This window comes from Hippoglossus hippoglossus, chromosome 16 (genome assembly GCF_009819705.1).
Source record: "Hippoglossus hippoglossus isolate fHipHip1 chromosome 16, fHipHip1.pri, whole genome shotgun sequence".
Classification (NCBI taxonomy): domain Eukaryota; kingdom Metazoa; phylum Chordata; class Actinopteri; order Pleuronectiformes; family Pleuronectidae; genus Hippoglossus; species Hippoglossus hippoglossus.
In genome coordinates, this window is record NC_047166.1 from 4708623 (window position 1) to 4733317 (window position 24695).

At 43.1% G+C, this 24695-nt stretch overlaps 2 protein-coding genes across 7 annotated transcripts in view; one reads left to right on the plus strand and one right to left on the minus strand.

The window, feature by feature from the left end:
* Positions 1–13291, plus strand: part of LOC117776259 (lamin-A-like) — a 31232-nt gene extending 17941 nt beyond the window's left edge. For both annotated transcript variants that reach the window (XM_034610049.1, XM_034610048.1), the window contains 11 exons: positions 5782–5938; positions 6898–7023; positions 7615–7782; positions 8231–8356; positions 8502–8722; positions 9308–9614; positions 9997–10104; positions 10224–10343; positions 10422–10484; positions 10632–10805; positions 11169–13291. In XM_034610049.1, coding sequence (XP_034465940.1) covers positions 5782–5938; positions 6898–7023; positions 7615–7782; positions 8231–8356; positions 8502–8722; positions 9308–9614; positions 9997–10104; positions 10224–10343; positions 10422–10484; positions 10632–10805; positions 11169–11198 — 1600 coding nt within the window. In that variant the 3' untranslated portion in view covers positions 11199–13291. The remainder of the gene's footprint in view (positions 1–5781; positions 5939–6897; positions 7024–7614; positions 7783–8230; positions 8357–8501; positions 8723–9307; positions 9615–9996; positions 10105–10223; positions 10344–10421; positions 10485–10631; positions 10806–11168) is intronic.
* pear1 (platelet endothelial aggregation receptor 1) overlaps positions 12312–24695 on the minus strand; it is a 47906-nt gene continuing 35522 nt past the window's right edge. For 4 of the 5 annotated variants that reach the window (XM_034610019.1, XM_034610021.1, XM_034610020.1 and 1 more), the window contains 14 exons: positions 23825–23999; positions 23580–23700; positions 23329–23492; positions 22358–22460; positions 21615–21767; positions 21160–21291; positions 20855–20986; positions 20169–20291; positions 19826–20044; positions 18437–18546; positions 18061–18187; positions 17348–17410; positions 16154–16348; positions 12312–15146 (listed from right to left, as the gene is read on the minus strand). In XM_034610019.1, the coding sequence (XP_034465910.1) occupies positions 14995–15146; positions 16154–16348; positions 17348–17410; positions 18061–18187; positions 18437–18546; positions 19826–20044; positions 20169–20291; positions 20855–20986; positions 21160–21291; positions 21615–21767; positions 22358–22460; positions 23329–23492; positions 23580–23700; positions 23825–23999 (1969 nt within the window). In that variant the 3' untranslated portion in view covers positions 12312–14994. The remainder of the gene's footprint in view (positions 15147–16153; positions 16349–17347; positions 17411–18060; positions 18188–18436; positions 18547–19825; positions 20045–20168; positions 20292–20854; positions 20987–21159; positions 21292–21614; positions 21768–22357; positions 22461–23328; positions 23493–23579; positions 23701–23824; positions 24000–24695) is intronic. The other variant, XM_034610022.1, reaches the window with a different exon arrangement.

Below are 24695 nucleotides of genomic sequence, written 5' to 3' on the forward strand. Positions count from 1 at the left end.
ATGAAATTACGATGTAAATGAAAGGCAAACTCTTGAAAATGTCCAAACCCAATTTTCTGGACTTTTTCAGTTCAGTCTGAAGATGGCTTTAGATAAATAATATTTCGTGTTGACAGTCTGTGAATAATTTAGAGTCACTGTGGCTGGATAGGTAATGAGGACGTGTTTCATCTCCTCCTGGGAGAAATAACCTTTTTTTAAACATGATCAATTGCAGCCAATAATATGTCCTCACATTATTAGGAGCCATCGAGTGAGCGGAGCACAGCCTGTTAGATTAGAGCATGTTGACCCTCAGGAGCTAAAAGGGATTTGTAAAGAAGGTTGGACACATCTGGCAGCTCCATCAGTGCAAAGATCACACAATGAAGCTGCAGAGACTCGTGTCTTGTGTTTGAAAATCTGGTAAATAACCTGGAAACATATTTCTGCACACAACTTCTGGAATTATTGCTGCTATTAAATCTTAAAGGAGACATCTGATGCTTTTTTCAGTTTCTCTTTCCTCTAATGTCTTTTATTGTGAATGTAAAAAGATCTGCGACATTAACAGGTCCAAAGTCTGCAGCAACGGTAGCTCCTCTCTCACCCAAAGAGAATCCTGCTGCTGAAGATCCTGACACACCTCGTCACTCACACCATGACCCACATTTAAATATTGCGCCACTAGCTGCTAGTCTGACACGCCCCCCCCACAACAAAGCCAGGTAGGGCGAGAGTGGAGGCCGACATTTACTACATGCTCTGGAAGTGGTTGATCAATCACAACAGTGTGGGCCAACTGACCAATCAGAGCAGACTGGGCTGCATCAGGAAGGGGGGGGGGCTTAAAGAGACAGGAACGAAAACCAAGTGTTTTCTGACAGAGGCTGAAAAGAGGAGCTGCAGCGATAGAGGAGAGTGATGTGTTTTCTGAACATTAGTAAACTTTTTAAAGTGATACCCTAATTCGAATCATGAACCTGAATATGAGCAGAATATAAGTAAAAATCGAGATTCTTCTTCTTACTTTCAGCATTTAAACGTTAGTCGGCTCTTAAATAAATGAACTTATTTTGCTAAATGATGATTTTGTTTTGGTTCCGGCCTCTCGTGAAGCCCAGTGTTGTCTGCGTGTGGCTGCAGTCGTTTAGTTCAGAACCTCCTCCAGGCGAGTAGGAAAAAAACCCGACATCCTCTCCATCTTGAGATATTTCAAAATTATCCACAGAGAAATCTCTCCGTCTTTTTTATTCCACTGCGTCCACAGTGCGGTGGAAATGGCATCCTAGCAGGTCTGATGACAAGGCCCGGGTTGCCGTGGCAACGGCATAGCAAAACAGGGGGGGGGCTTGCGAGTGGGCTTTTTTCTCTCTTTCACTCCTCGAGGCGGGGTTCGTTTCTCGTTACTGGGCTGGACAAAGATAGCTGTGAGTCATCCTTGAGGCTGGGAGCCGAGCCAACACATTCCTCCTCCTCCTCCTCCTCCTCACATTTCTCGTCTCCATTATTCTCCCTCTTTCTCTTCACCTTTTTGTCTCTTTCTTTTTGCATTTCCATCTCACCCCCTCCTTCACTAGACGGCCCTCCTCTCCCCCATCTCACTCTGTCTCTGTCCAATAGCTCCCATTTTCTCTTTGTGCTTTGAAAATCGTCACTTTACTTTGCTCTGTAACTGATTTAAAGCCTCGTAAAGCTTTGATATTGTAGCTGATGGAATGATTTAACTTTTCATGTGTTTTCTCCAAGAGAGCAGACATTTGCGTTTAGAAAGAAAGAAGGTCGGGACGTGTGGTTTACAGTCAAACAACAATAAAAAAGCATTTTTTTCCGTTTCTGTGCAGTGCTGCCATTTTGGCTCAAATGTCCCTCTCAAGTTTGCATATGAAGCTGCTGCCTTGTTTCACTTGCAACAGATTTCCCTTATCTTGACTTTTTTTACTGCCTTCTTTACGTCGTTTTCCAGAATCACATTCGCTCTCATGCCGTCTGTGTATTATTTATATGATTTATATGAAAAGTGTAATTCTTGAATAATAACTGAAGTGACTCCACATGTGTCCTGAGCCCAGACTGAGACACTTTGAGGCTTCAGTGGAACAGAATGTAAACAGAGTGTCGGAGGATATTTACGCTGGACCGCTGTAATTATACAATTCCAACTGGATTATATAAACGGGTACTCCCAAGCAAATGGCTGCAAAACACACACACACACACACACACACACACTCTGCATTTGATTATGTAAATCATATATGAGAACACAGACATACAGTCGTGCTGTATATGCTGGCGTACAGATTTTACAACACATCAAATTGATGTGAGACAAGCAGGCAGACGCACTCTGTACACAAATGCACTTAACCTACACGGTGGTACACACATTTGGCAGTCGACACACATGCACCAGTACAACCCACACACACAAAGAGAGGGAGAGGATTTTTCGAGTGTTCTTTTAAGCCAAGATCCAGGAACAGCATCCTGAAGCTGCCAGGAGCAAAGCAAACATGTTAAAGAACAGAACAGACCAGTCGTTCATATCAGATAACTGAAGTAGTTATTAATATTATTATATGATGTTTTTGCATTTGACTGATCCACTGATTTCTGTTTGTAATCCAACCGTAGTAGATCTGTGGTTTAACTCATTAGTGTATTGTTGCTCTGTGGCATCTTGTTGTCAGGTGTTCTCTCTGGTTCATCGCTACATTTGTTTATAAAGAGGAAACAAACTCGCAGCGTAGTGAATCAAACCCTGTTCTAACCTTTAAGTCGCTCCTGGAGTCGATCCACCGTGTCCATTAGTGCTAATCAACGTCACAGCAGTCACCTACACACACTCTGCACGCGCTCATCAGTCTGCACAACCACACAGACAGAGCTGTGTGGTTTCAAGTGAGGTTCATCTCCAGCTTTAAACAAAAGTGAAAAGGTGTGTATGGGATATATCTCTAATGGCTTCACACTGTACAACCCAGTTTAATAGAACAGAAAACGGCGTCGCTCTCTGTCTCGTTCTCATTTAACAGACCTCTTTCAGCACTTTTTGGCTTTTTTTTATTTGAGTCCAAAATGTGTTAATGAGCAGGACTGTGGTTAAATGTTCCACTATAACAACAACATTCTTTTCATCACACCTACAGAGCTGCACACGCCTCAAGGAGCCAGGAGTTAATAGTCAGTAAAAGGTTTTTACAGCAGTAGCTATGCCTCATTTTACCCTGGTTACTAATCTGCCTGTCTGCTGATCTGCCGCCTCCACACAGATTGACAGATTGTTGAACATGTTCATATGCAGGGAGCTGCGTTACTGTAGGCTTCGTTCTTTGTAGCGCCAAGAATTCAGGGAATGTTTGTAGGTGTGTGTGTTTGTGTGTGTGTGTGTGTATCTCTCATGTTGTGGGCACACAAATCTGTTGCTGTCACATAATGGGACCTATCTTTCCTATGGGGGCAAAAGACACGTCCCTATTAACGTAAATCATTAATTTGAAGAGCTGGATGAGGCTTAGGGTCCAGTGGTTATGGTTAATGTTAAGGATTAGGTTTTGGTTAGACTGTCCACAATGAATGAAAGTCAATGGAATATCGTGATAAGGATAGCTGTGCTAACCTGTGTGTGCGTGTGCGTGCGTTCCTGTCTGTTCTGGGCTGTTTTCCTGACACATTCTTTCTGCATATAACTATAATCTCAACTACACCTGGGTCGTGAAGACTCACATTCTTGTCTCTCTTTATGAGCTGATATTTTTAAAACAGAAAAACGTGGACGGCTCAGTGACAAACTGAGCTTCTTTCTTCTTGTGTTCACAGTAACATAGAGCCACTTGTCGAGCAAAGAAAAATGGGGGCAGACAATCTGCCCTTGAGCAAGACTTTTACAATCAGCTGCTAAATGGTAGAGGACTGTGTTTGGCCTGAGCTATGAGTGAGGTTTATTTATACAAATTGGTGCAATGCTGCGACAATAGGAATGTACGAACATCTGGTCCAACATCTGGTCATTTAAATTCAATTATGGGCTCTGGAGTAAGTAACTGTTGCATTTCCACAGAATGTATAGATGCAGGTTTCTTAGATAACCCAGTAGATCCTGCAGTCCTGCTCTAGTATAGATACTACATAGAAATAAAGGGTAGACTGAATATTAGAAGCACCTCTCAGTAAATCACAATACAAGTCAACATCACCACAAACTACAGTCTCCAAAATGACCATAAAGTGGAATCAGCAGCTCTGTAGAATAGAACCTGAGCTTTATAACTTTCATTAAGATTGAGTTTATTATTTTTAGTGAGGTATTCATGTCTAGTTTTATTCTTCATGTGGATTTATCATACTTGTTTAATTTGGACCCACTCAAACTTTCTTTCTTTCTTTTCCTATTTTTTTTCCCCTTGAGTTTCCACGCTGACGCTCTCAAAGCCTGATTGCACATCTGCAAAGCATCAGCGCGATGTTTGCTCTCGATTTGATTTAATTTCTTCTGGTCATTAAAGTCTCCTTTGTGTTTCTCACTGAGCCACTTTATCTCTCTCTTAAGTATAAGAATATTTACAGGGAGTTTGTCGTTCACTCTGCCCGTTCGTCCAGACTCTGGCTGTTTTCGCACCCGGCTGCCGGTGACCAGAGGACTGTGAGGTCTGTGTAAGCAGCCTGGAAGCCATCTCCTCCAGCAGATGGCCATTATTAGTGACAATGAAGTCTAGCCTCAGGGCCAAATAGAATAACGGGGAGCCCATTTCCTCCTTGGCTGTGCATGAAGAATATTACTAACAACCTTTCTCTCCACCCTTCTCTCTCCTCCTCTTCTGCTGGGAGTGTGTTATTTTTCCATGGCTGCCTCCAGGTTTTTTTTTTTATTTTTATTTTTTTATACTTCAACCCAGTACTCGCAATTGTTTCCTGTGGAGACTTTAGAGGAGAGGAGGAGCAAACATGCACAAGCACATGCGCAACAAACGTGAATTCTTTTAATTCAACACAGGTTCCCTTGAGATGGAGCTAAATAGGCTCCTTTTCATTGCAGAATGCTCATAACAGTGCACTGATGTGTTGGCCTGAGGTCAGTTCACATCAACGGTGGACAACTGCTGCACTCACGGGACTGTACAACGGCAGCTTGTGTCATTCGCCGCTTCTGTCACGGCAGCACAGTTACTCAGCGCTCAGGTTTCAGCATCGTGTTCTCATTAAGTACGAGCTGATCACATGACTCAAAGTTACCAAAGAAACACATTAACTGTGTGTGGCGAATAGAGCAGGTTATATAAACGTTGTACAGAAAACTACTTTTAGTGGATTAATTATAAATATTGTTACACAGGAAAGTCAAGGAAACTATTAATGTACAGCACCATTTAAACACAGAGACATTTAAGTGCTTAGCATGAATTAGAAAAGTAAAATAAAGTCAAAACAGAATAAACAGTCCAGTAGTTTTTCTGTAATCGTTCCACCTAACAGACAAACAAAGAAACAATAGAAAACATAACCTCCTCCTCGGAGGTAACGTTTGAGTTTGTGAAGCCACGTGATAGATCACAAAGCTCCGAACTGGCCCAATCGTCTTCCTCCCAAACTGCTAAAGACATGAGTCACAAAAGCAAATGATTCATTAGTTTATGTTGATGAGAAACAAAGACATGCTCAACTGCCAGAAGAGGAAGAGAGGCCACAATTATAACTCACCAACAGGGATTAGACAGAAATATACATCAGAAGGCGATAATGACGCTTCACAGCCTCGAAGAAGCAGCAAACTAACGTCCACATTGTCTTGTGTCTTCACAGGAACAGTAAGAAGGAGTCGGACCTGGAGGCGGCTCTGGCCAGACTGAGGGACCTGGAGGCCTTGCTCAACTCTAAAGATGCTTCACTCAACACCGCTCTGGGGGAGAAGCGGACCCTGGAGGCGGAGGTGAAGGACCTCAAGGCCCAGCTGGCAAGGGTAAAAACATGACACAAGAAAGTCTTTCAGAAAATAAAGAAAGTCCTGTTTGTTCATATTGTTGTGGCTCAGCTCGAGTCTCAGGGTAATTCAGGCTAAAACCATAGGCTGTATATAAAGATGGACGTCATGGCTGCTGCCCCAAAGTGAAGCCAAATTGGTTTTGATTGCCACCTGGTAGCTGGCTGCAGTATCAGCCAGGTCATTAACCCTGCCTCCTCCATGTTAGTGGATGGGACATGGTCCAGACTTAAACGTCAAAGCACATATCACATTGTGAAACGTTGACAGCTAAGACTAACTCGCGATTGGCTCCAAAGTGGGAAAGATGGGGTCGTTCATATCTGGGATATTTTGGGCTCATTTCTGGACATTGGGGGGAAGTGGAGAAGCATCGTCCATCTTTATACAGTCTATGATAAAATGAAACAATATATTTTTATAGCAAATCCTTCTAATGTTGTAGTCAATCTTGTTCTTAACTTATCTTGCTTAACACTTATTTTACCATTACTTCGACATTATACATTATTTCCCTCTCAATTTATAAAAAAATACATTTATTGTGAGAGAGTAATAATGTAAAGTTGAAAATCAATCCTTATTTTTTTATTTTGAGGACATCACCACAGTGACATGTGAGATGATGATTTCCTGGTGTGGACACTTTCTCTTCCTCCTGTTCAATTTAATATGAACCTTGCAGGCAGTTGATTATGAATGAGGACATTGTGGACACGAGTTTGAATCCTCTGTTTGTTTTATCAATGAACTGCACTCCAGGACACATGCAAATAGAGTTGTGGCCTTCCTCCATCTACTGGTCACACGTAGGAACTGCAGGTTTTGCCTTGAAAAACACAGTTCATGACTCGATCACTGCTGCACAGATTTCACCTTGGGCTGCGTTAGATTTTTGGAACATTTCTCTCATCTCTCCTTCCTCTCCTCCCTCCCAGTTGGACGGAAACTTGGCCGATGCCAAGAGGCAACTGCAGGACGAGATGTTGAGGAGAGTGGACGCCGAGAACCGCCTGCAGACCCTGAAGGAGGAGATGGAGTTCCAGAAGAACATCTACAACGAGGTTCCTACTCTTCACCTCCACCCTTCTATTCTTATTCCACCGTCTCAGTCATCTGTCCTACTTTCCATCTTCCACAGGATATTGATTCGCTTCCAACCACCTACTTGTTTTGCTTTACCCCCTTCAGATTCGTCTCGGCAGACCCAATTTCTTTGCTTCTCATCTCCACTTCATTGCATATTAGCTGTATTTTAACATAAATATTATAAAACACAGTAAAAGTAGCTTCATAGTCACATTTTTTTAATTTGTGGTCATGTCCCAGTTGCACTGGGAACATGTGTGTTTTGTTTTCCAAATAGATTAGACGTAGTTTACAGGTCACAGGTCCGTGGATTTAAATAAAATCTCTAGACAAGTAATTACTGCAATTACGTTCATCAACCATAACAAGTTTTTACTGGTGAATTCTTTAAAATTGTCTTTCGTACCCAAATAAAATAAACCAAACATCAGTATAAATCACATCTGTGGTTTAATAAAAGGATAAAAGGACAAATCAGTTGTTGTAAACCAAGAAACCAAACATCACTAACATGCATTTAAATGTGTTTTCCAGCATCTAATGTCGCTTCTTCCTTTTCTCTACAGGAGTTACGTGAATCCAAGCGTCGCATGGAGACTCGCATGGTGGAGATTGACGGCGGGCGGCTGGATTTCGAGAGCAAGCTGGCCGAGGCCCTGACTGAGCTGCGAGCCCAGCACGAGGATCAGGTCCGCATCTACAAGGAGGAGCTGGAGAAGACCTACCTGTCCAAGGTGGGTCTGGATGCTGCTGGAGCTCTGTCGCCACCTAGAGGCGAAGCAGAGGCTCAGTATTCTTTGTAGTTGTGGGTTTTTCTTATTAAATAGTTAATCCGATTAAGCACATTACTTATTTACACCCTAATAAAAGAATCCGAGTTGCGTTTATCTGCTTATTGATCTAAATTCAGGAGGAAAATTAATTTCATTGAACCACTGTCCACTGGGGAACTTAATGAGGAATCTGGATAAACACAACAGCTCTTTTTGACATTGGATTTTTCTTTTTGTGTGAAAGAAGCTAAATCTAAACCAATCTTTATTTTCTTAATTGACCATTTGAGGAAAATACTTTGGGAATTGCCGATTGCGACTCCGTTACATTAATAAAAAGGATTCTAGGAAGGAGTTCAGAGCAGTGAACCTCTGCTATTAGCTGACTGTGCGTCTCTGTGTCCCTCAGCTGGAGAACGCCCGTCTGTCCGCTAACAGCAACAGCAACATGGTGGGAGCCGCCCACGAAGAGCTGCAGCACACGCGTGTTCGCCTGGAGAGCATGTCAGGACAGTTCAGCCTGCTGCAGAAACAGGTACCTGACGTGGCCAAGAACGTTCCAAAACACTGCTCTAAGCATTATTGATCTAACATTGACCTTCACCTACACACATCGACTCCTGTTTGTGTTGTAACAGGCTGCTTAACTAACCCACCTCTGTGCGTTCTCTCCACATCAGCTGTCGGCCAGCGAGGCCAAGGTGCGCGAGCTGGAGGAGGCTATGACGCGGGAGCGGGACCTGATGAGGCGGCGCATGGAGGATAAAGAGCGCGAGATGGCTGAAATCCGAGCCCGCATGCAGCTGCAGCTGGACGATTACCAGGAGCTGCTGGACATCAAACTGGCCCTGGACATGGAGATCAGTGCGTACAGGAAGCTGCTGGAGGGAGAGGAGGAGAGGTGAGATTCACCGGCCCACGTCCTGGACGGTCCACGTGCAGATATGCTGAGTTTCTTCTGCTTGTGTCAGTGTGTTGTGTCAGTGGCTGTTTTTAAATATATCAAGATCTTTAGAATGATCTTTCCTGGAATTAACGACAGTATAAAGTGTTTCTGAAACCTCAATAATGGACAGTTTAGTAGAAACAAATTGACATCACGTCCACCTGGTAGTTTACCTGGTTAAGCAGGTGCCTGACGTGGGGAGGCTGCTTGTCTTCTCGTCTCCTTCCCCCTTTCACTCCGGACCTGTCCTCTCAATGAACACATAAAATACACAATAAATATCTGACAATAACAACTGACAGTGAACAAGACACAGCCTCAGTGAAAGCAATAATCACAGGTACAGAAAAGTCAATAGGGATCGTATTAAAGCTGTTGACAGGTTGTAGGAGGATTTCACACCTGCCTTGTTTGATTTGGAGCTTCAGACTTTTACGTTTAGTCTGAATCAGAATAACAGGTGTGAAACGTGGTACAGACCAAACGCGGTGACCTCGGTCTGTATCTATGTTCTAAACCTCTTCCTCCATCCCTCCCCAGGCTGCGTCTGTCTCCCAGCCCTCCAACCGTCAAGGTCTCGATCGCACGAACCTCTGGCTCAGGCCACAGCCACACCAGCCGCCTGCTGCAGTCGGCCACCACCGCTTCCAGCAGCCGCAACTCCTCCGGTGCAGCCAGTTCCAAGAAGCGCCGCCTCAACGACAACGACAGCGAGACGTCCAGCATGGCGGGCGGCGCTGTGACCAAGACTCGCCTCAGTCAGCACGCCTCAGCCAGCGGGCGCATCACTGTGGACGAGGTCGACCTGGAGGGCAAGTTCATCCGTCTCGGCAACAAGGCCGACGAGGTACCTGAGTCCATCCATCATCTGTCTTCAAACTCTCTCAACCTGCTTCAACTGAAACTGCTCCTCACAAAGTGATAATGACATAATACTCGCCTCAGACTGACAAACAGTCCATAGAGTTTCTGTTATTAACAACATCTTTAATTAACATTTCTTAATGTGACTCTCATGGTTATTTATGCAATTTGGTGTAGATCCAAATGAAAATCTGGATCTAGAGAATTTAAATGTTCCCTAAAGGGGACTTGGTGGAGTTTATCCACTTTACTGACTTTCTAGTTTTCTGTTTGATGCTTCGTTGCCTTTCTGTTGTTTCCTCTCGCCTTTGAATAATTATTTATTGACTAAAATAAAATGCTCTGTTTCCATGTGTCTCACGCAGGATCAGCCACTTGGCAACTGGCAGGTGAAGAGACAAGTCGGGAGCAGCACCCCGATCGCCTACAAGTTTCCCCCCAAGTTCACCCTGAAGGCTGGAGGAGCCGTGACTGTAAGTATCGTTTGTCTGTAAACATGCATGAAAGTTCACTGGGCTTCTTCCTGTGTGTCAGGAGCAGTCTGACAGTTCCTGGTTGAGTACATGATCCCTCTGACCTCTGACCTCTTCAGATCTGGGCTGCATCTGGCGGCGGAAGCCACAACCCTCCCACTGACCTGTTGTGGAAGACCCAGAACTCTTGGGGCACCGGCGACCTCCTGCAGACCAGCCTCATCAGCGCCAATGGAGAGGTTCGGACCTCACTTCACCTCCATCACACATTTCTGTTCCTTTAACTGCAGTAACTCAATTATTTACCTCACCACCAGGAAATGGCCATGAGGAAAGTGACCCGCACCCTCTTCCGTGAAGATGAGGAAGATGACGACATGGTAAGAATTCCTCTCCTGTTGGAGAAACGCATTAAAACATCCAGTAAATCTGAGAAGCTCATTCATTAAACATCAGGAACAACACGCCTCTCTCGCCTCATCTCCAGCGTTGAGTTAACTCACCCTGTTGTGTGTCTCCCCCTGCAGGGAGCTCACAGCACCAGCGGCGGGGAGAATGAGTACAACCTGCGGAGCCGCACGGTGATCTGCGACTCCTGCGGGCAGACGTCGGACCGCAGCGGTGGCGTGTGCAGCAGCGGGGGTCTACCTGAAGGCCTCGTGGGACATTCCTTCTTCATGGGCAGCAATGAGCCCAGACAGGTACTGTATAATTACTGTGTTACAACACAAGGACAAGGACTTGAAGCATTGCAGCTTGTATAACATATTATTTTACATGATTTAATTCAAACTTTTCAAAGAAATTTGCAGAGGAACAATTAAAAGTCACAGGAAAGTAGATTTGGAATCCGGTTTCTTCACCGTCTGTGTTCAGGAACATGTGATCTCCTGCACGATGCAACTGATGACACTGAAAACATGAAATGATGAAGATGACGTTTCTTCAACATTTGTCCATTTTAGTTTTATTTTAGGCTTCATTTAAAACTAATTATTTGGTTTTGCGTATCGTTTTCAGATTTTTCTTTCCTCCAGATTAACGCTGCACTTTCTCTCCTTCAGGCTCATGGGAAGAATTGCTCCATCATGTAAAAACCAAGCAGCTCCTCACTTCAACCCGCCGCCTCCTGCAGCCGCCGCAGGAGAATCATTTTCCACCATCGCCCCGATGTGTCTATATTATTATTTTTCCTTTTTTTTATATATATATGATCTCTTTGCATTTTGTATCCACATTAATCTGCAGGTTAGATTTGCTTTGAGGTGTTTTTTCGGCGAAGGGCACAGGACTTTCAAATTCCGCTTTAGAGTTTTGTATATTCAAGTTACATTATTGCATGTGTTCTGTGCTGACGCTTGTACTGTATCCTGCTTGACTTGCACGCTCTCTCTCACACAAACACACAAACACGCAGACACACACACACAGAGCTCTATCGACCAGTGCTTGTGCTTCGATCCAAGCTGGGGTTTCACATTTAATGGCCACGCTGTCAACACTGAACACGCACAGCTAGTGAACCCTGTCAGGAATCCGTCTCCCCAGTGAAGTGAATCCTGTGGGGGTTTGTTGTTAATCATGTTTATCTCCCAGTAAATGCAGCTAATCTCTATTCAAAGATGCTGGTTATGTTTACAGTTTAAATATATTATGCATAGTATTGTGGTGTAGAAAAGATGAACTAGCTACGGGGGTTATTTTGTTGAAAGTTGTCCAAAGAAAGCCGACGTACTGTAAACTCAGGGTGTGGAGCAGAGTTTGTTTCACCTTCTAATGAAACAAACTTGTGGATTTACATCTGTGCAGCTGTTGTGCGCACAGAGAAAATAATAGTTTGAGATGAATATATATTTTTTCCGCTTCAGTTTCAACCACAGATAAATAAATTTGTATTTTTGTTTGCTGGATCAGTTGAATGTACCCGTTCTAAATCTCAGTGTCTCAGCTAGAATGTACATTTGCATGTGTCGCCTTAATATGTCGAAGCAATTCCAAAGATTTTGATAGAACAAAGTAGGAGGAATCAGGGGGTTGGTGCATCTTGAGTCGACTTTACTAACGATTTTGGTGCCAAACTTGCAGAATATATTTATAAGACTTCTGTTTATTCAAACAAATAAAAGCTTTTGTACTAGAGAACCGTTGCAGCTTTTTACACAGGGCAACGGTTGTATTTGAAAACATTTTCCCAAACCATTTTTTTTACATATTCAAAAATATAAATGCACCTTCATAGAAGAGAAAGAAACACTCGCTGCTCGCTCACATGTTTCGGTCTTGTGACTCTCAGCCGTCCTCTGGTTTGTGTGGCTCATAACGGCTTCTTCTTTTCCACTAAGCTTACTGGCTTTTTTTGTAAATCCGCAGGCGTGACGTTGGGAGGAAAACTGTGGGGTTTGTGTACTTTGTGACTTTGGCTTTTTTCCGCACTGCTTTTATTGAGGGTCTTGCCAACTATGCACAGCAGTTAGATTTATACTGTAGTCTGGCAGCTTCAGTCATTTGTACTCCAGAGAAAAGCATATCCAAGCATTTATGGAAAATACTTGATCGCTGTTTTTGGGTATTTTTTTTTTTTTTGTACTTAATAGATGGTTTTTCTGCCATTTAGATGCTTTGTGTTTCTTTAAGACATTATGACGCCCAATGTGCCTTAAAACGTCAACGACAATCTTTAGAGAGCTCTGAAGATATTTAGCATTTGGCCTCGGTGACACAGTATTTGTTTCATATGTACGTGTAAAGTTACGAGTCATGATAACTGTATGTAGCTGTGTTCAACTATTACTCACTCATCCCTGAACAGGGAATGTAAAGTCCCTGGTTTTTCAGAGGCCTGTCTGACTGAGTAAAAAACATTTGTCTGCAATGTTATTCTGAGTTAATGAAGACCCAGGACCCTGAGTGTCTCAGACCCAAACCACAGATGTGTCATATGTTACTAAAACACTTGAAAGGCCTTTGTAAAAATCCTCGTGAGGCCTCATGAATCATTTGAAGGACTCGAGGATTTAAATGTGGCCAAAAGGGATTTCTTGTTAGAGTGTTTAATGCCAAAGTTATAATTAGATTGAAGTGGGATTTGTGTCAGATAATGACTCTATTAAGATTATGGAAAAAGCCATGCATTCAGTTGATGTCATGAATGTCTTTTGTTTTCTAAAAATAAAAGAGTAAAACTCTTTTTCTTCTGGTGCTCGGTTGCTGTGATTATTTCATTCGACACTCATTTGAAACCACTGATCAAAGGTGCAGCCATTTTTATTTACAGTATATACACAACATGTTACCATGGTTACATTCAAAAATATATGGTCATGTGTTTTAAAAAATCAAAAAGCTGAAGCTCTACACCAACCTAAAGCGTTTCAAGCTCAACGTACATTCTCGGTGGTGAACAGGGTTTCTGTTATCTGACCGGATAATGAAGCTTTGACTCGGTATCGATTAAAAACACGTTATGAAAAATCATTTAAAGGCAACTCAACACCCAGGTTAACAAAAACAGAAATAAGAAAAAATGACAAACTTAAAAGCAGGTCGGCTGATTTCTTTCTCAGGTTGGAAAAAGATTTAAAATAGACATTGCAAGAAAATGCATTTTATGATATGTTCAGTTTCCCCCGGAGAATAATTCATGGATCTAGATGAAAAAAAAATCAATAGCCACATTTCTATTTAGTTTTTTCATTGTTTTTTTGCTGATCTTTTTTACAAGATAGTTCCAGTAAAAACGGTTCATGATAAAATATCAAAACATTAAACAACTTTATAAAACTCTGTATTTTGGGCGAATGTGCTCTTTAAACAACAAACTGCTGAACTCTGCATTAACATTCATTATGCTGCTTTCATTTGAGTTGGACCTCGGTTTAGATTTTCACTTTGTTCACACTGACCTTTGGTATCTATTCATAAATGTAAATTATCTCTTTAACAACATGTTCATCTTAAAACAGGGCTTTTTGTTCTGCGTCACCGTGGAGAACAATATATTTCATTCTATATTTACAAAGGTTTCATCTGGCAGCAGCAGGAGGTGAGTCACACGCGTGTGTCTCTAAATGCCACATTTTGTTTTTAAAAAAAGCGATATATGGATTATTGTAAAATACCGTTACTCTTGACTTTCGGGGGGTGAAATACTGGAACTAACATCTTGTGATATGTCTCAGAAATCCTGACTTATCAGAAGTAAAGAAATAGTTTTTGGTCGTTCATCTGTAACAATGATTATTTTCAAGATTGTTTTTTTCTGGTAAGACTTGAACCCACGCATCTATAAAAGTTTTTTTTATAAAAGAGTTTAACAAGGAGCAGAAGTCCAGATGTGATGAGTTCAATCAAAGCTGCCAGATGGTCTCAATTCCCCCCCCAAAAAAGCAAATGAAATCTTCAATCCACGACGATATTTGTCATTTCTTGATGATAAAAAGGTAAACATCAGGTCTCTGCTGGAAGGAGGCGTCAAACATGTACAGCAGCTGATCAGTGGCGAGCAAACTGTGGAAATCTTCATTTACAGCTCGTCTGGATGAGTTCAAACACAAAAACATTCCCCCAGTTGCTGCGTTTAGCCGTGAAGGCCTTTGGTGTTTGACGTGTTCCTCACCACAGGCTGCTGGCTCCCCACACTGGATGACAAGTCTGTCACGGTGGAGCATGTACCACCTCAGCCCACAGAGGGGCGATGTTGAGTTAAAAAAGCTGGGGGGGGGGTCCATCCACAGTAAACAGTAGTTCCTCAGTGGGACGGACGCCCCCTCGCTGCTGCTCTGTAGGTGCAGGTCAACAGCTCTGGATTGTCAGAGCAGAGCAGGAAGTTGGCTCTTTCTCAGCGAGCACAGGAAATCATCCCCAAAGTGAGGAAGAGGAGGGAGCAGCGTGTCACTGAGGTGTTCTCCTGGGGGACGGGGTGGGGGACGGCGGGCGGCGGACTGGAGGCAGGTCGTAGTGTCCCGGGATGTGGCTGTTCACAGGGAGGTCGTAGTGGCTCTGGGGGTCCTCGTGTGAAGAGTGGCCGAGGGAGCTCTGACGCTCTGTGGGGGGGGGGGGGGGGGGGGGGGGGGGGGGGAGAGAGGAACAACATAGACTGAAATTAGTTATAACATAATATATATCAGAAAATACATGTTCCACCTTTCATCCAGTGACATTTATCAAACAGAGAAACATGAACACTCATCGCCCGATTGATCTTTTGCTTTTGGTCTGACTTCAGTTGTCATAAAAACTCAAATGTTTTTTAGTTTGTCCAGTCTGGGCTACTGTAAAAAACATGGTGGCCTCCGCAGAGAGAACTGGATGTATATATAAAGTATATAAAATAAAATAAAGAGCCCATTCTAGGTTAAAGAACCGTATGATTTTGATAAAACACACTAGTGAAAACATCACTAGGATTATTTTATATACACTTTCTGCCAACAGATCCCTTTCACCTAAATCTTACACACTGAACCTTTAAAAAAGGAAGTGTGTGTGTGGGTGGGGGGTTAATAGTCGATCTTCCTCAGCCACGCTAAGTTTCCTCTCCTGCTCTTCCTCTTCCTCTTCCCTTCCCTGCGTCCTCTCCTCACTTCCATGCAAACAGTTGTTCATTCGTCAGCCCGCTGAGCCCTGAGGACGTCCTTCCTCCCCATCTGTCCGACAGGCCACCAGCACAAACCCGGCTCTGCAGCATGACTGATCTGATCTGAGTTCTTATTTTCAACCGAACTCTGCTTTTAAGTCTCATCTGTCTCAAATATGTGTCTGTGTGCTGTGTCTGCCTTTGGTTAACGGTGGACGGATGGCGCATTTTTGCACAATGATCTGCTGTTCAAAATAATTACACTGCCTGATCTGAAAGATTGGACACAACAGAGTATTTATTGATGTCAGTTTGGGTTTTATATTTTCTAATATATATATATATATATATATTATAAAATATTAAAAAGTCCTAAAAGTCCTCAGTGTTCTGGAGAAGCCTGATTTTTTCCTGTCGGTGCCACGTGACCTGAACCTTTTCAACGATTTCTGAGGTTTGATCTTTTCTCTTCACCTCTGTGTAAGGTGGCCGGGTTGAACGGCGGCGGGCTGATCTCGGTGTACGCTCGCTCTCGGGGCACGGACGACTTCATCTCCATGTAGCTGCACTCCGGGGGGCAGAAGGGAAGACCCGGCAGGTCTTTGATGGTGGCGTAAGGATTCTCGCTGTTCAGAGAGCTGCTGCTCACCGCCACCGTGTCCTTCAGCTCTGCCACCGCACAGGACGCCAAGAGACACAGGTTAACACATGAAGAGCATATAGACTGTAGTAGAGACACTGCACATCAACAGGGTCAAATCAAGCATTTCCCTTCATGACTGAGATGAGAAGTTATGAAGTCCAGAGTCTGACAGAGAAAAGTTTATTCTATAGATGGTTTATGAGTTGAGATCAATAATCAATTAATCATCATCATCACTTGGAAATGTTAATGACAAATCTTCATGACATTTTCATCGGCTACTGTTTTAGTTGATCTAAAAGTTTTCAACAAGTTGGTGAAAAACAAGAGTCTCGCATGTTAGCTCGCTCTGGGCTGTACTACAGCAGAGGTTTGAGCTAAATGCTATCATCTGCATGCTAACGTGCCGATGTTATATTGTGTAACACGTTTATCATCTCAGACAAGTCACTAGTGTACGCAAACATGGCAACACAGTCGGAAAGTCATCAGTTTAATGTTAGCATGCTAACTTGGCTACAAAGTGAGAAACATCTTGTGTTCAGTCATTTGTCCGTGAACCATAGAGTCAGATTTTTAGATTTTGACTCGAAGGCACAAGATGAAAAGTCACCAAAGTAATTAGACTTGATTCTGAACAACATCCACGTAGCAAATTCCACTGAAATTCATCCAATGTGAGTTAAGATAAAAATCCAACTCAAAACCACATAAATCAACTCGCTGGAGGCTCCAGAGGAAAAAAGTTCTCTGGGGCCACATTCATTTTGTCTCACTCCATCCAGTGGGTGTCGACACGTGGAGCCATAGCAAGGGACAGAACTGTAGAGGTAATGATTGTTTGGGATTAAAATCAATATCAGCTATTGTCCGTACAATTTAATTTATGAGTGTTTAACAAAAGAAAGTTTTGTATGTGGCTAATATTCACACTGGTGTAGGTTTTGTTTCCCTACGTCTCAGTAGAAGCTGATAGGAGAGGAGAGGAAAAAGGAAAAAAAGGTGAAAACAGGGCAATAAACTACCTTTGCTGTAATATTTTCCAAGGCTGGCGCTGTAGCTGTAGCTCCGATCGATTCCAAAAGCTCCTGTAAACAATAAAACACAAATCTGGCGTCTTGGATTCCATTGATGGAAAACTAATCAAAAGCAGACGAGCCGCTTTGGTATAAACCTGCAAAATCAATAGCAGGTGAGAGAACGCCTGCGATGCAACCATCTCGTTTTTATGAAGTGTTTTTATAGTCGCTCATCAGACGAGTGTTGTTGACTGAGTTGGTTGATAAACAAACACCTGAGCAGACTGAATAAAAAAGTACTTTTTAAGGTTTATACTCGGCTGACATTGACTCTGACGTCTCTACATTCATTCTCGTATATTTTGTCATATTTGAGGTTTTGATGGCCGTTATCAGAACAGGTATTTTAAAACTGATAGTTGATATTTATGTCTTTAAGAATGATCATTTCGTTATTAATCACAGAATAAGGAAAAATAATGTAGGTATTTGAGCAGTTTTACGGGTTATTTTCATGCAGCTTTGGTGAGAAAGTCGGGAAAACCAAATTTTTCACTTTTTTAGATCCACTCATTTCATTTTCCCCCGCCAGGCAAACTCCGGACCCAATTCTCCGGACTTCACCCGCAGGTCATATTTTGAAAACGGCTTAAATGAGTGAAATGTGAAGTAACCAATCCTCCCCCCGCCCCCCCCCGGGAAGATTCCCCCTGACGGACCTGAGTCTTTGCGGGGCTCGTGGTGTTTCCAGTCCGCAGGCAGCGTCGCGTTGCTCTCAACCCCAAACAGCCCCCGTCTCTCCCGCTCCATGTTTTTCACGCTGCAGAACAGCTGGTTATTGGTATTCTGTGTGATACACAGAATAATAACGCATAAATCAGCAACGTGAGCAAAATGTACCAAATAGAAGCTTGCCTTTGACATTGAGAAATGGCCAAGAGCTGTTTATAGCATCTATTTTTTATGGTGTCAAAAAAATCCATGTCCCTGAATACACGTCCATCTGTTGTCGACTGGATGAATTACACATTTGTTCCAGTCGCTGTGATTCCTGAACGCTTTAGCCTGAGGTGGTGTAACGGAGCTGACGTTCACCTTGATGGTGCGGTCGTGGTTGTTGGGGAGGTGCGGCAGCGGAGGCCTGTTCTGGCTCAGCGTGTGGTAGCTGGGGTTGGAGTAGTAGTGGTGGTAGCTGTAAGGAACATCTGTGGGCCAAAACAAACACGTGGAGTCGGCTGCTGTACAGTTACCTCAAGGTCAGTGACATGCATCACACCATGAAACCAAGACATAACCACAGATCGAACTTTTCGAATCTTTGTTGGACTCATTGTGTTGATGGACTTTGAGTTATTTCCTGTTTTGTTTTGAAGTGTCTCTCTCTCTTCACTTCCTGTCTTTTTCTGCCTTCTCTGACTACTTCCTCTTCTTAGGTCTTAGTTTTCCCTGAGGAACATGAACCCACGAACACCCTCCATAAGTCTTTGGGATTTCAGGGTTCTTCGTTGACGTTGCTGTAGCATGTTTTTACAGGACAGGGTTGCTAGTCTGAAGCCCAACCTTCCACCATTTCTGGTTTCTGGCTTTTGCAGTTGACTTGTTAGTCCTCCTCCCTGTAGCCTGTTGCCTTCCAGGTAATTAGTTACAGTCTCATACCACGTGAGATCTGATAACTTACTATTTTCACCTGTCTCGTTAGAGAGTCTTTGCCAGTTTCATCTCATCAGTCAGTTTCCCTGTCAGTGGTCCAGCGTTTTTTCCCGCAGTGTGTCTTTGTGAGTTATTTACAAGTTTTTTGACCTTGCTTTCTGCCTTTGAGTTCTTGGACTCTACCACCCACTCGTAAATCCAAATAAAGTCATTTCATTGGATCTGTCCTTGCATCTGCATCTGGGTCCTCACCTTGGTCAAGTGTAACACGACACAGAAACGATGTGCATTTATGTTTACATTTAGAGTAAATTGTTTTTATAGTTCTTTATATTTGTGTTTTCTTTTTTATAGTTATTCATAATAAAGTTTATGGTTAAACTGTAAAATATCAAGCCTCAATTACATTGTTTTGTCATAATGGTTTGATAACGGCCTCTTAGTAATTCTCTTTTTTTTCATTAATAATTTTTGATAATAATAATAATAATAATAGTAATAATAATGTGATTTGAAAATCATACATATCCTCCTGGTCAGTGGCCATTTTAAAATTTCAACAAAGCGAGTAGCATCAATGCAAGAATATATATTTAAAGAAAATCAATAAATCACTAAATAGCAACAGAGTCAGCAGAGACATGTGATCTGAAGTTTGAGAAACAAACACTAACAATAGCACTTACACAAGATTGAGGTCTTAGTGGTCTCACTTCTTACAACATCTAATTTGACAGTATCATCCACATCATCTTCTGTAGCTTCAATAAATAATATCTTAAGAATCTATGTTCTTAAATAACTGATCTCTTGACGAACCCCTCTGTGCTTTACCTGGAACAGCGTATTCGGAGTTGACGGTGCGGCTGGTGGAAAAGGAAACCGACGGCGTGTTGTTCTGCTTGTCCTTCTGCCTGCGGCGGTACAGCAGCAGCAGAGCCAGCAGCAGCACCACGAGGATGACGAGCACGACGATGCCGCTGATGGCCCCCCACGACTCCCGCTCACCAGGAGGAAGAGGGACCATGACGCTGCCCGTCCGCTCGGACGAGTCTGTCGCACAGGGAGCGGGAGGTGAAAATACAGAAATACAGCCGTGCTCAATTTACATATGATACAACGTGAAGGCAAATGTGTCAATGAGCGACCGTGCATTAGCTCTTGTTTGTGTCTGCACCTTGTTTGCAGTCCTCGTCTCCACTTTCACAAATGCAGTCTCCGGTGAAGCGGTCACAGACGAGGTCGTTGGGACAGGAGCAGGTCTGAGTACAGAAGGATCCAAACCGACCGGGACTACAGGCTGAAAAACACCAACATGGTGCAACATCCACGTGTTAGACATGTGGTGCAAAGATTTAAAAAATGCTCCATGATGACAAAATCGATGTTGGAAATGATTTTCAGTTGCAACCCTATGAGACTGCGTGTTTTAAGCATAAGTAATAACACTCAAAAGGGAAAGCAAACTAATCCCTTTCCCCTCAGGACATAGGGAAATAATGTTGTGATGCTCAAACTGTGCACTTGCACTCGTATTTTGTTGCTCGGACAGATTTCCTGCGCTTCAGCTCGTCTCCTCGTGCTCAAGCTGCTTTTGTGCACAAGTGAGACGTCTCCTCTTGGATCTTTTTTTTCTGTTCTTGGATGTCTTTGTGCAACGAGTCTGTCCAAATTCTCCGCTGAGAGGAGAAAAGCTGATGCTGAACGAACTCAAGCGCTCAGTTTGAGCACAAGCAGAGCAAATCTAATCACAAACAGGGGCTATTTGAGTGCGGGTGCAGGTTTTGAGTGAAAGCAATACAGAATCGGAATATCAAATGAAAGTCCTGTTGCTGTGGTTACATGAGATCACGTGTCACTCACGTTTGGAGCAGTCAGTCGCAGTCCAGCCAAGCAAACACTCACAGTGACCGTCCCGGTGGTCGCATGTGGAGTTGTTGGCACAGTTCACACACACCTCAGAACACTGTTTGCCAAAGAAGCCAGACGGACAAACTGAAAAACACACAACAACAATCTGTCAAATCACCTGGAGACGGAATGAAGAGGATTTCAGCCACGTTCTTATAGATTAATTCTCAGATAGTGTGTTCAGAAAAATAAAAATCTGTGAGTTTGGAGAATTTGCACAAAGCTGCACTGTCTTAATCGTTGATGCAAATGTTGACCTTGATCACAGTTGAGTCCCGTGTATCCAGGCAGGCAGTCACACTCTCCTGTCACATGATGGCAGCGGTACGACTCTGCACAGGACGGACAGGACATGCTGCACTGCTCGCCGAACATGCCAGCTCGGCATTCTGGGAGAAAACACAGTGAGGTGAGGCTGATGTGACACAATAAATCCATTGATCTGATCTCATCCAATCAATCACCGACCAATTGATAATGTCTTTTGTGTGTGTGTGTGTGTGTGTGTGTGTGTGTGTGTGTCAGCTTAACGTCTATTTTCTATTGTAAACATGTTTTGTGACCATTTTTGATTAGAAAAGCTGAACCAGAGACGGAGATTGCAAATTAGCCTCGGTTAGAAATCCTACAAAAGTTCCTGCAACATGTTTTGATGTTTCTCTGCATTGTCTCTGTCAAATAAATTCAAAATAAATCGGTTCCTAACACTCACTGTTCTGACAGGTGACTCCCCAGTAGCCTGGACGACACACACACTCCCCAGTTTCCCTTATGCACGTGTCGCTGTTGGGGCAATGCTTGAAACAGGTCTGGTTACAGTGGCGCCCCCACAGGCCCTCTGAACATGGCTCGCTACAGCGGGAACCTGCAGGAGAAATAAAATGGACAATGACAAATGAAGCAGTGAAGTTATGAAGCTCAGTGTTGTTTCGATCAGGAACTTTCTCATATTCAGATTAAAGTTTCTCCTGATTGAACAGTGGTGAAACTGTACGGGATGAAGGGGATGGCAGAAGAAATCACATCATTTACTTAATAAAAAGTGGAAATACCACAATGGATATGTAGCCAATCCTGCATTCATATATTTACTTCAGTAAAAGTAAACAAGTATAACCAGTAAAATGTGTTATATATGCAGAATGTTTGATTACTGATACATTAAACACAAGCGTCCTCAAAGAACCGGTGGTTTTACATCAATCTCATATTGTTTGCACTGAATACTGATTATTTTCCAAAGCATGGCACAGTATCGTGAAACAACGGTTGATTTGAATGTAAAGTGTTTGTGATTTGAAGTCTCACTGGCGTTCCTTCGACTTGGAGAACAGTTCAATTTGAAGATAAACGTCGTGGTGTAAAACCTGTGGCTCCCTGGTTTGTCTGGGACCAGACTTATCTGTGATACCGAAGCCAATCTGGCAGCGGCACGAGGAGGACGTCGTCACTTACCCCACCAGCCTGGCAGACAGTGGCACTCCCCGGTGGTGGCTTGGCAGCCGTCGGCACGGACACAATCGCACCTCTTCAGGCAGCCTGGCCCAAAAGTGCCCATCTGCACGTGTGAACAAATGCCAATGGGCAGAGAATCGTCAGGGGAAATCTCTTGAACACCGAGCCAGCTCCGTCAGACACAAAACGCTACGCTGCCAGAGTGTTGCTGCACACGCAGCCTGGTGGGTTGGCACGGAGAAGCCAAAGGATTGTTACACATCTAAGAATCACATTAACGTTGACAGTGGGTGAGGTAAGAGATGAAAAGTGCCTCTGCAGAGCGTCCAATCAAAACCAACATGTCCTCATCATCACTCTTGTGATTTGTGCTGTGGTCTTATCACAGATAACAGCTCATATGTCTCCAGAGTTGACACAGAATAAATATATGGTGCAATTTTCTTATCTTCTCAAGTTCGTGTTACTTTACAAAGAGATATGTGTTTCGAGTCCAAGATATTTTCTGTTGCTATGGGAGGAAAACAGAAAAGTGTTTTTTTTCTTATTCCTTTATTTTTAGATATTTCTCATTTTATTTTATTTTATATTTTTGTTTGCTATGCATATATAGTATATTTTTTATTTTCCTACATATATTACTTATTGCTTATTACTTATTTTCTATTTCTAAGTCAAGTCAATTGTTTATGTAACACGTTTAAAACAACCAGTGCGTAACAAGCTTAAAATACAAAAATAAAAAGAATATGAAATATATACAAAAAGCAATGAAACGTTGAACATCATAAATATTTGAGAATTAAAACTATTGCACTAAAGCAAATTAAATCAATTGAAAGCCAGTGAGAAGAAGTCGGACTTTAGCAATGATTATAATATATAATATTGAGCATTTTGGGCTTGTCCTCCTCTTTCCTACTTCCAACATAATTACAGATAATTCCAGATAAAAAGCCTGGAACACTTACAGGGCATGGCTGGTCACAGTGCGGCCCCTGCCAGCCGGCGGTGCAGGTGCAGGATCCATCTGCGGGGTGACATTTCGCCCCGTTGGCGCAGCGGCAGGTGGCGTTGCATCCTGGGCCCCAGGTTCCCTCAGAACAGGGGGTGGAACAGCCCGGTCCTCGCCAGCCTGCAGACACACGAGGAACCGTAAGCTGGACTGGTCCCAGTTACGAGTTCACCTGCTTAGTCAACAGGTCAAAAGGTCAGTGTTTACCCTCTTTGCAGAAGCACGTCCCGTCCATCGGCGAGCAGTCGACAAAGTTTTTACAGGAACACTCCAGGGAGCAGTTTTTTCCGTAGGTGCCACTTTTACACGGACTCTCACAATGAACCCCCTGTAATGATAAGTAATAATATTAACTTCAATAAGGCAGAGGATATGTGACATCTTGATGTTACATGTAGAGTAAAAACAGATCTGAGAACTGGATTGCAGAACTCATCCTATGCACCACTCACCGTGAACCCTGGGGCACACTGACACCGTCCAGTGGCGCTGTGACACACCCCTCCATTCACACACAGACACGGCTCCAGGCAACCGTGACCATAGAAACCGTGAGCGCACGTCTCGTTACAGTACAGCCCTGCCCAGCCCGGCTGGCACGTGCACTCTCCTTTCATTGGATGGCAGCTGCACGTGAGAAACAGAGGGACACGTGATAAAATGTCAAATTAACGCTGTAAACAAAACGTGTTGTATTTGTGAAAGACGAGCAGATTATATAAGATTATTCTTCTTTCTGCTCCTTTTCATTCAAGATTTGAGATTTTGTGTTTTAATTGTGTTGTTTGGTTGATGAGTGAAATAAACTTATTCATTAATTAATTAATTAATTAAATAAAAAAACATTTGAAGTTCACATTAGAGGCTACTATCTAGAGCTGATTGTAAAATTATGTTAATTGGTTTATGATGTCAGCAACTTGTGAACCAAATTTTCCCAGTCTGGAAATAATTTTTACCGATTATTCCGACACCACATGAACGCACCATCAGACTGATTTCAGGATTTTATGGGATAGCATGAGAGTGAGGGAGATGTCAATCAAGCAGAGTTTGTACCCGCCCACATGCCCCTGACAGGAAGTGTAACACCTGAGAGGGCGGAGCTTCAAACAGACACCAAAACAGGAGCTAATGTTGTTTCCAGCTAACAGTTAGCTAACATTGGCTAACAACACTGTGGCCTGTCAGCAGCATTAAGAGCTAAGAACTCACTGCTGGTGAATTTACCTGGACACGACTTACAAAGGTGAGATCTACGATTTACGTACTCGTGCTTGTGGCCACAAAGAAATACCTTCGATTCATCGTGAAACTGCAGCA